Below are 11,620 nucleotides of genomic sequence, written 5' to 3' on the forward strand. Positions count from 1 at the left end.
AACAACAAAAAACCCAAAATACATAAATAAAACTTGTGGGATTGTATAGATGGCTTAGTGGTTAATAGTACTTGCTGTTTTTCCAGAGGGTCCAGGTTCTATTCCTAGTACCCACAGAGCTTATAAATAACTTCAGTTTAGGGGGTATGACACCCTCTTCTGGCCTCCAAGGGCACCAGGCACACATGCATTACACAGACATGCATGCAGGCAAGACATCCATGTATGTAAACAAGTTTAAATGGAAACTAAAACCAAACTATAATAAAGCACGTGGGTCAGTAGATAAAGGTACCTGCTGCCATCCCTCATGAACTGAGTTCAATCCATAGAACCTGCATGGGAGGCAGGGGGAGAGATCTAACTCCCATAAGCTGTGTTCTCACCTCTACACATGTGCTGTGGTACAAAGACTTGTGTGCGAATGCGTGCACACATGTACAAATAAATCTAGGAATAAAACCTTTAATGCTGTCCCATGATAGCTGTAAACATCGATATCCGCAAACCTACCAGGTACAAGCAGCCGAACAGCGCGGCTCCCTAACCGCCTGTCTGCAAGGTCACTGACTCTGTGAACCCTCTTTATCCTTCCATAGCAATCCCGTCTAGGAAGCTTCCAAAGAAGCCTTACAGCTTCTCTCACGGCTCCATGTTTCCTACTTTAAATACAAAATCACTAGTAGTATCTGCATTCTGTAGACAGATACCGACTGTACAAAGAAAACATTATTATTTACAAGAAGATCTGTAAGAGCTCCTACAATCAAACATTTCCCACAGGTTACTTCTTCCTCAATCTTCTGAAAGAATGAGAGCAAGAGATAAAGAGAGAGAGAGAGAGAGAGAGAGAGAGAGAGAGAAACCTGTTTTTACTCTGCCATCTGTTTTCTAACCTGGACGGATTTCCAAGGAATTACCATAGCTACTACCATAGCTACCTTCTTGTAAGTCCAACCCTGAGTGAGGGAATAGACATCTTAGTTCATTTCAGCCTCTGTATAACCCATTTCTAGATTAGGAAACTCGAGTTCCAATATTCCCTAACTTGAATTAGCTGCAGAGTGCAGACTTCTAGAGCATTCCCACGTGCTTGTGCGCTTGGCTGATAACACCCCGTGTTATTCCTTCCTGGTTTCTCCATGAATTCCCTAACATTTCCTCAGTGTTCTTCCACAAAATACCAGCTTCTCTATTATTTCGGCATACACACCGTACCTCTATAATTAGATTGACTTTTAAAATAATTGTTTGCTCAGTCAAACGGCAAAATTCCATCCAGACAGTTTCACCCGCACATAGATAACGGGCCTTCCAAACTTAACTCTTTAACATATGGTTGAGGAGAAAGAAACGACTTCATGGACCGAGCTGTTCTGTTCATGGTTTTAATACACTCCTTTTTGGAGTGGTTTTAAAAGCTTTTATTTAGTATTAAAACAATTCACTTACTGTTAAACCTTTAATCCCAGCAGAGGCAGAAGGTTCTTGTGAGTTCAAGGCAAGCCTGGTCAATGCAGCACATTCCAGGACAGCCAGGGCTACACCCCCTCCCCAATCATTAACATAATAGTGAATTTCCCTAGAAAATGTGGCAAAAGAACACCAAACAGTTTTCATAAGAGCAGAGACTGTGGTATTTCTCAAGTGTCCAAGTTTCTGGTTTACATTTCGCTTCACTTAAAGCACTGCAAATCTGCTCTACAGATCTCTCAATTAGGCCTCTCAGGTCAGGAGTTCTTACCATGTTGGAGATGGCCAGTCATAAAAAAAACTGTTGTGCATACCGGTGCATATAAAAGATTGCGTTTTATTTTTATTACTACTATTTTTAAGACAGGGAGGGACCTGGAATTCACTATGTAGGCCATACTGGATTTGAATTCATAACTCTCCTGCCTCAAACTCACGATAAGCATCTGCTAACTATCTTGAGGTATGAATTACTTTTATATCACAGCAGGAAAAATGTCAAATTCAGAGATTACAAATATTTAGCACTGTGTGTGCTGCTGACAACTGAGCCCAGGGCCACACTTCAGAAACAGCACGCACTAGGGACTGGGGGTACAGGTCAGGCATAGAGCTCTTGCCTGACCTGCACCAGTCTTGGGTTCAGTCTCCAACAAACAATCAAAGCAAGCATTTACCACACACCAAACCCTGCATTTTAAATATCACCCAATCATAAAATACTGTCAGACTTCTACAGGCCAAATTATCCGATGGACTCCTCATCACCAGCTGTGTGGCCGGTGCCAGGGACTTCTATGACGTCTGGTAAGGGGAGACAAATTACGTCTCAGATTTGGGTTGCCTGGTAAGCTGTTGGGCAAGTTAGTTCCACTTTCCTTTCACTCTGCCACCTCCTTAGCAGTGGCTACAACGGTTTGTGACACTATCAGGAATAATACCCATATGTAGATTCAGAATGTCTACTAGAAGAGAAGCAAGCGTAACACAGAAAGATATCTAATGATCACACACACACAGACACACACACAGACACACACACACACGCTTAATGGAAAACCAAAACCAAAATCCTATTCACCTTTCAGCCTGGGCTGTCTCTTTCCATTAGTTTCTTGCTCTCACACAAATCTTTAAAGCTCTATTCTCGACGGTAAAAAAAAAAAAAAAAAAAACTAGTAAAAATGAATAATAAAATATCCCCACTAGGTTACAGGCCAAGGGAGAGGGGAGACAAAATGGTAATCATCAATATATTTAATGAGACTCAGAGGTTTACAGATAAAAAAAAAATAGAAGGGGGGAGGGAGTGGGCGGATGCACTGAGGAGGGTGGAAAAAAACCCGTAGGATGTTACAGGTTCACCTTGCAAACTTCATTACCCACATTCAACAGCTGTTAAATAAGTCATCAAAATACTCAGATCTGTGGGAAGAGAATTTACACACTCCTGACAGTCTCATCGCCTCTGCGATGAGACACGGAATCGCTCAACTCCTCAACACAGCTGTTGCGAGCCTCGGTCGGGATCAGACCCGATCCTCCGGGAAACGAGACCCAAGGCAGAAAGTTGGGTGAGTGGCCGTCGGCGGGGCAAGGGGCCACCGAGTGTGGGTCCCCGGTCCCCGCCCTCCGCGCAGGCGGCAGCGGCCGACGTGGGTCGGGGGGTCCCTGTCAGTCACTCGGCCCTGCTGCCCCGGCCCCGGGTCCGCCCACCGCGCAGGGCCAGCGCCACGACCGCGCCCGCCGCCTCCGCCGGCCCCTCGCCGGCTGCCACGTAACCCTTCGCGGGAAGCAGGAACTGCGCGGCGCGGGAGGGGGCGGCGGGCCGGGCCGGGGCCGCAGGGCCTGCGGGGGGCTGCGGGGGCTGCGCAGCGCCGACCGGCTCCTCTGGGGTGGCCTGCTTCGGCCGGGGCTCTGGAGGGCCGGGGCTCGGGACGGAGGAGGGCTCACCTCGAACATGAGCCCCAGCAGGAAGAGCATCGCCAGGCAGGAGACGATGTCCGCGTGATTCTGCAGCACGAATTCGTGGCTCAGCAGCGGCGGGTTCTTGTTGCTCTTCTTGCGAATCGCCATGGTGGAGCCGCCTGTGCCTGTGCCTGCAGGTGCTCCCTACGCCCGGCTCCGCGCTCTCGGCTGCTCAGCGCCGCGCCGCCGCCGCCTCCCGCTGGCTGCTCCGCACAGCCCCGCCGCAGCCGCTCGCTGGGGCTTCACTTCCCATCCCACAGCCAGTACGCAGCCGCCGGGGCGGCCCGGAAAAAAAAAAAAAAAAAAAGAAAAAAAAAAGCCAGCCCGAGGCGAGCATGCGCACCAGGGAGAGACCGCGCGCTCGCGCCGTGGCCACGCCTGGTGACCCACAGCGCCCCCTGTGGGCTGGAGGCCGCAGGACACGGGTAGCGCGCCGAGGCTTCGCGCCCTGCCGGTGGTTTGGGAGTCGTAGGTGGCGCGAGCTTCCTGGGAATGGTCGCGTGCCATAGTATGTGCATGATCGCCCGGTGCCTTCTCTCCTTCCTGGCCCACCCTGGCCTTGGTGCTACGACGTTCTTCCACGCTGATGGGCAGTTGTGTAAGCGACAGTCACCGTCCAGAAAATTTGGAATAAAAGTAGTATTTTTCGATAGTCTTGAGCTCTGCTTCAGATTTCAAGCATCTGCTAGGGATTGTGGTTTACTTCCTGTAATCCCTTGGCTTGCGAGGCTGAGGCAGAAGTGCTATCCAGGGCTACATAGCAACACCTTGTTTTAAATAAAGACTGGCTTTAAACTCTTGTTTGCCTAAAACTCTTGTGTGTCTTTCTCGCCAGACTGCCCTTCTCCACTGGGAGTTTAGATTTACTTGTTACACCGTATTAACACTATTTAGGAAGTCATGAAAAAAAGATTTCCCTTGCCATGCTCCTCTTTCCTTCTTCAGTTGAACCCAGGGTCTTTCTTTTTCCTGAAAAGGTGCACTACTTGCCCAATCTAGAAGCTAAAATCAACTCATGTTGCGACTTTTTATTGCCCTTCGACGTCCATTCCAGCACCAAATCAAGGCAACTTAGTCTCCTTTCCCTATTGCCACTTTTGGAAACCGGAGGAGGTGGTTATTATCAATCCCAGCACTTGGGAAGCAGAGGCAGGCTATTCTCTGTGAGTTTGAGCAGCCAGGTCAGGCACCGGAGCTACAGAGAAACCCTGACTCTAAAAAACAAAAACAAATAAACAAACAAATAAATAGTGGTTATTGAATCAATGCTCAACTTAATATCTGTATTTTCATAGACAAGTTACTTCTGTGAGACTCAATTTCCTTATTTATGTATCCATTTACTCAAAAAGTAGGGATTGGGAGTTGACCCGGTACCAGGAACTCAACTGAGAATTCAGAACTCAAGGAGAAATTCAAACTAACCTATTCTTATGGACCTTCATTCATATGCAGAAAGAGTATCTTTAAAAAAGATTTTGAAAGTGAAACGTGTTAAATGGAACTGAAGCATCAGGAGAAAAACTCAGGGCGCGAGGAAGCTGTATTTCCCCAAGGAGAGTAGAGCAAGCACAAACCAGGTGGGCTTCATCTGTTGGGAGGACGGTGGTGGTCATCTTAGCAACTAAAGGAGCTGCTGCCAGGGGAGTGTTTAACCGAGAGGCCACTAGGCTTAGTATTATTATTTTCCTTTCTGGTTAAAATCATGAGTTTCACTTCTCCATAGTGATTCCTGCCTTTCAGGTCCCCCTCTGAATGTTCTCTGAGACTCTTCTTCACTGTTTTCCTCTTTTCCGCGTGGAAAGCTAGCTCGACCAAATATCCCTTTGTGACTGGTCCTGCCTGCACAAACAGGCTAGGTCTTGCCCTTCAGCACCCTCTGACCTGTCTCTTGGACCTACATTACTGAATACTCACTAAGAAGCAAGGACGTGCTTTCCCAAGTCCCTTTCTGCCGTGTGTCAGCTGTCTTTGTCTGGAACATTTGCTTGTCTCTTCTACCTAGCAGAGTTTGTGGTTCCTTCAAATTTAGCTGATGAGTGACATTTTTGAAATCTTCACATATTTTCGTGATTGCCCTAGCCAATCTTATCTTAGGATTCAGCTGTAGTCTAAGGAAGCTTGGCTATAAAAATTATAGCGATCACTTATTTGGGGTATATAATCTGATTGGTTTATCACATATTTACAAAATTGCACTGCTGCCACCATAACCTAATTTTAGGATATAGTTTTTTTTTTCTCCCGAAGAAACCTTGTGCCAACTACCGATGTTCTGGCATCGATGTTAAATGACCCCCAACGCTTGTACTAAAAGTGTCACCCAGGGCTGGTGGGACTATGAGGAGGCAACAGAAACTCTGGGAGCCGAGGCCTAGTTGGAGGAAGTATATCACTAGGAGGTTCCTATTTTCGTTGCTGTTGTTTTGTATTTTAGGCAAGGTTTCACTCCTAACACAGGGTGGCCTCAAACTCTATAGCCTGAGCTGACTGCAAAGTCACTGCCGCCTTCCTGCCTCGTCCTCCTGAACACTGATTAGAGGCCTGAGCCACCAGGCCTGGCTTGGGGAGAGAAAGAGGTCTGCCTTTTCTAAGACCCTGGCTTCCATTTCCCTCCTAAGACCCCGGCTTCCAGTTCCCTCCTAAGACCCCGGCTTCCATTTCCCTCCTAAGACCCCGGCTTCCAGTTCCCTCCTAAGACCCCGGCTTCCATTTCCCTCCTAAGACCCCGGCTTCCAGTTCCCTCCTAAGACCCCGGCTTCCAGTTCCCTCCTAAGACCCCGGCTTCCATTTCCCTCCTAAGACCCCGGCTTCCATTTCCCTCCTACAAACCACAATCCCAGAGAATTTAAACAACAATGTGGACACTAAGAGAGACTTACATAGATCTAATCTACATGGGAAGTAGAAATTAGAAAAAGACAAGATCTCCTGAGTAAATTGGGAGCATGGGGACCTTGGGGGAGGGTTGAATGGGGGAGGCGAGAGGCAGAGAGGGGAGGAAGGGAGCAGAGAAAAATGTAGAGTTCAATAAATATCAATAAAAACCTAAAACAAAAACAAACAAAAAAAGCTGGGGATGCCATCTTACTCTCTCTCTCTTTTTCACTCTCTGCACACTGACTTCCCCAGACCTGAACATACCTCCTCCAATAAACTCCTAAGCGGGTTTGTTGCGTGTTTCGTGTTTCCTTCTCATTCGCACCAGGTAATTTCAACGACCTTGCTGGAGGAAAGGCCTCCCTGGGAACAGGCTCTGAGAGTATAGAGAATCACCTACTTCTAGTTCTGTCTCTGTACTTGTGGTTGAGATTTGGTCTCTCAGCTTCCTGCTCCTGCCCCCTTGCCTGCTGCCTGCTGCCTGCTGCCTGCTGCCTGCTGTACTGGACTCATCACTCTGGAAACGTAAGCCCAAATAAACTCTTCCCTTTCTAAGTTGCCTTGGTCATTGTGTTTTATGATAGCAACAGAAAAGAAACTAATATAAATTAGGAGATATCTATCTATCTATATCTATATCTCTCTATATATATATCTCCTAATTTCCTCTGTTCCCTTTCCTCCCCATCAGCCCTCCTATGTATTCTCTTGCTCTGTCTCTTAAATTCATGGCCTCTTTTTTCTTTCATTGTTGCATATATACATATACATATTCCTAGATACATGAGTCCTGCTCAGTCTGTATGTTAGCTGCATGCATATGATGGTCTCAGGGTTGACCACTTGAATTCAGTCTCATTTGGGTTCTCAGGAAACAGGCAGGAAACAGTTGTATTCCTTGTTAGAATGTCATGAATAGCTTCTAGTCCAGCTTCCAATAAAGTCCTGTTACTCTCTGAAGCCTTATGAGCCAGAATCTCCCTGTCTAAACTTTCTATTGGCATTCTGACCTCCTCTCCCACACTCCCATCAACATATCCGATTCAGCTCTGCTTATGACATCCTAGAGCAGAGGTTCTCAACCCTCCTAATGCTGTGACCCTTTAATACAGTTCCTCAATTGTGGTGGCCCCCAACCATAAAATTACATTCATTGTGACTTCATGACTGTACTCCTGCTACTGTTATGAATTGTTATATAAATACCTTATTTGCAGGATATCTGATATGTGAGCCCCGTGAAGGATCGTTTGACCCCCAAAGGGGTCAGACCCACAGGTTGAGAACCACAGGTGCATATTCTTATACTTTTCGCTCACAGACCAGTCCCAAAGGCTTACGAACCATATCATGAAGCAGTCACAGCCACAGTCCTGCTTCTCGGCAGGTTTTCTGTACTTTTTTACTTTTATCATTGCTGTGGCAAGATTCTTGACAAAAGCAAGTGAGGGGAAGGACTTATTTTGGCACACGGTTTGAGAAGGCATAGCCCATCAGGGTCAGGAAGGTGTGGCTGTGGGGGCTTGAGGTGACAGATCATGTCATGTCTGCAGGCAATGAGCAGAGAGAGAAGAATGCTGGCGCTCCTCTGGCCTCTTTCTTGCCTCCCTTTTATTTCGTTTGTAATCCCAGCCCCATGGAATGGGGCCTCCCACATTCAAGGCAGGTCTTCCTTCAGTTAAACTTCTCTGAAAACTCCCTCAAAGATATACTTGGAGATGCGTCCCTTTGGTGATCCCTAGTCTCTTCACGTCGATGGTGGTGATTATCACAAGTCGTTGCTAACATGATGAGCACTCTCCAAGGGTCAGGGCAAAGTGACATTGGTTTTCAAACAGATGCTTGTTCTTTCAGACTATTAACTATCTTTGCTACCATCTGCTATGAGGAGCAGTAGCCATTGTGGGCAGACCTCTATATCTGTGCACCTTTGAAATGTCCTTTATGCTCAGCTAAGATGGTATAGTGCAAGCCGACTATGCCCAGAAGCATTTCTGCCTAAAATGTTAACGTCCTTATAAATGTGCTCCATGACCTTGAGAAAAGCATGCCAAAATATGTGTCAGTCTTCAAGTGAGTCAGTCTTCAAACTGAGCATGCTCAGAAATGTACTTTTCACCCCCACTCCCCACTGAGATGGGTCTCTTTGTGTAGTCCTGGCTGTCCTGGACCTCTCTCTGTAGACCAGGCTGGTCTTGAACACTTGCCTCTGTCTCCCAAGTGCTCTGATTAAAGGCATGGGCCACCACCATGGGGCTTGGAAATGCACGTCTTAACTAAGTATGCTCAAGAATGTGCCAATGCTTTTCTATAGGAACACACAAACACACACACATATACACACATATATGTATATGCTGTACTGTATTGCTGTGTGTCAACTTGGCACAAGCCAGAGTCATCAGAAAGGTAGGAGCCTCAGTTGAAGAAATACATCCATGAGATTCAGCTGTAAGGTATTATCTTAATTAGTGATCAATGGGGAGGGCCCAGCCCATGGTAGGTGATGCCATCCCTGGGATGCTGGCCCTGGGTTCTATAAGAAAGCAGACTGAGTAAGCCCTGGGAAGCAAACCAGTAAGCAGCACCATCCATGGCCTCTGCATCAATTCCTGCCTACAAGATCCTGCCCTGTTTGAGTTCCTGTCCTGACTTCCTTCAATAATGAACAGCAATATGGAAGTGAAAGCCAAATAAAGTCTTTCCTCCTCAACTTGCTTTTTTTTTTTTTTTTCGAGACAGAGTTTCTCTGTGGTTTTGGAGCCTGTCCTGGAACTAGCTCTTGTAGACCAGGCTGGTATCGAACTCACAGAGATCCGCCTGCCTCTGCCTCTCGAGTGCTGGGATTAAAGGCGTGCGCCACCACTGCCCGGCTCTCAACTTGCTTTTTGATCATGGTGTTTGGTCACAGCAATAGAAATTCTAACTAACGGCTGGAGAGATGGCTCAGCAGTTAAGAATACTGGCTGCTCTTCCAGAGGTCCTGAGTTCAATTCCTAGCAACCACATGGTGGCTCACCACCATCTGTGGCAAGATCTGGTGCCCTCTTCTGGCCTGCAGGCACACCTGTGACAGAGCACTGTATACATAATAAATGAATAATTTAAAAAAATTCTAACTAAGACAGAAGTTGGTACCAGGAAGTTTTTGCTGTGGTAGGCCTGACCATGATTTTGTGTAGATAGAGATTTTTGTCCCACCTGGTCCTGCAGCCATTCAGTCCCAACAAAACACATAGGCTTATATTAATTTTAAAGTGGTTAGCTATTAGCTTAGGCTTATTTATTAACTAGCTCTTACAACTTAAACTAACCCATAATTCTTCTCTATGACTAGCCACGTGGTTTGATACCTTTTATCAGTGAGGCATTCTCTTGATTCCTCTGTCAGACTGGTGACTGCAGACTTGACTTTTCCTCTTTTCAGAATTCTCCTGGTCTTGGTCAACTCACCTGTATTTCCTGCTTGGCTATGGCCAATCAGTGTTTTATTAAACCAATATAAGTGACAAATTTTTACAGGGTACAAGAGCATTGTCCTTGCAGCATTTTTGTTTGAAGGAATTTGGACTTTGGTACTTTTGGTTAGGAAAGCAGGAGAATGCTTTAAGTGCTACTTAATGGGACATAATATTATATATATGGAAGACAGTGGTGCTAAGAGTTATTTGAACTTTTGGAGCTGGCTCAAGAGGTTTCAGAAGAAAAGAATTTTAGTATGTTTGCCTAGAGATTGTTCTTGTGATATTTTGGTGAAGAAAGTGACTGCTTTTGCCCTTGTCTGAAGAGTCTGCCTGAGGCTAAAGAGTTTTGGACTAATTCTCTTGGCCTAGGAAAAGTCATAGCAGCCTAGTATAGACTCTGTTGTGTGGTTATCAGTGGTAACTCTAATGAAGATTTATAATGAAAGGGAGCAAGCTGAGCAGGGTAAATTATAAAATATAAAATTTGAGGAGAAAAGAAGCACTAGGAAGGGGAATGGAGCCAAGTCCTAGGTTCAAGGAGATAAACAGATTAAGAGATGGAATAAAAACTGGGCGGTGGTGATGCATGCCTTTAATTCCAGTGTTTGGACGGCAAAGGCTAGCAGATCTTTGAGTTTGAGGCCACACTACTCTACAAAGCAATTTCTAGGACAGCCAAGCTTAGGCAGTGAAGTAACCATCAAAAATAGAATCTGGTGAAGATGGAGTTAAACAAGGTAGCCATGTTCCAGTCCTTGGCAGCCTTGTCCACATGGTTCTTGCTTTAGAGTTAAGGATAGAAGAAAGGATTATGAAATTTGCCTCTGCAACTAAGAAAAACCACCGAAAAGGCAGTGTTGGGGGTGTCTCCAAATAGAAAACTAGAGAGACCCATTTTGTGAGGCTGTGAAGTTGAACCGTGGATTGCCTTGGAGACCTCAAGATGTTGGAGATGCCAGAGTTATGAGCTACCTGCTGAGGAGAGTGGCTAACAGGGAGTGGAACCAGCCCAAGAGAAAGAAGCGTGTTACAGTCATCAAAGCTGAAGGGAACTGGAGATCTGAAGAACATTTTGACATCAGATAGGGGATGCAGACTTCAGAGTTTGCTCAGCTGCTTTGGTTCATGCTTTGGTCCAGTATTTTTTCACTATGCTTGCTTCCCTGTTTTGGAATGGTAATGCATATCCTATGTCATTATATGTTTGAAGTATGTGATCTGTTTTTTTAATTTTTATTTTATAGAGGATTACAGTTAAGAGATTATGTAAATCTCAGAAGAGACTTTGAACTTTAGACATTTAAACGTGTTTGAGACTGTTACAGACTATGGGGACTTTTGAAGTTGGACCAAATGCATTTTTGCATTATGATATGGCTACTAACCTTTGAGGGCCAGGGAGAGGAATGTGACGGTTTAAAGAAATTGGCCTCTAAAGGGTGTGGCATTGCTGGAGGGGGTACGGTCTTGTTGACAGAAGTGTGTCACTGTGGAGGCCGACTTTGAGGTGTCATATGCTGAAGCCATACCAGTGAGATGGTTCGCTTCCTATTGCCTGCTGATCAAGATGTAGACCTCTCAGTTCCATTATCGGGTCTGCCTGCATGCCTCCATGTCCAACCATGATGAAGACGGGCTAAAACCTCTGCAACTGTCAGCCACCCCATTAAATGTTTCATTAAAGAGTTGTTCCGGTTGTGCTGTCTCTTCACCGCAATAGAAACCCAAACATGACATGTTCATATTCACGCACACACATGCATACATACAAGCTTCCTGAATAGAATCCATATCTTCCTCTCTTCAATGAGGGTATTGCTTTGGAAAGAGCTCCC

The 11,620-nt window shown here is 45.9% G+C and overlaps 1 protein-coding gene across 1 annotated transcript in view; it reads right to left on the reverse strand.

Annotated features, from left to right (window-relative positions):
• Positions 1-3,732, reverse strand: part of Tram1 (translocation associated membrane protein 1) — a 29,762-nt gene extending 26,030 nt beyond the window's left edge. Inside the window, exon 1 of the mRNA XM_041667770.1 lies at positions 3,427-3,732. Within this exon, the coding sequence (XP_041523704.1) occupies positions 3,427-3,549 (123 nt within the window). The 5' untranslated portion in view covers positions 3,550-3,732. The remainder of the gene's footprint in view (positions 1-3,426) is intronic.
• Positions 3,733-11,620: the final 7,888 nt, after the last annotated feature.

Source organism: Microtus oregoni, unplaced genomic scaffold, assembly GCF_018167655.1.
Source record: "Microtus oregoni isolate MIOR12 unplaced genomic scaffold, Mior012 000017F_ref0000208, whole genome shotgun sequence".
Classification (NCBI taxonomy): Eukaryota; Metazoa; Chordata; class Mammalia; order Rodentia; family Cricetidae; genus Microtus; species Microtus oregoni.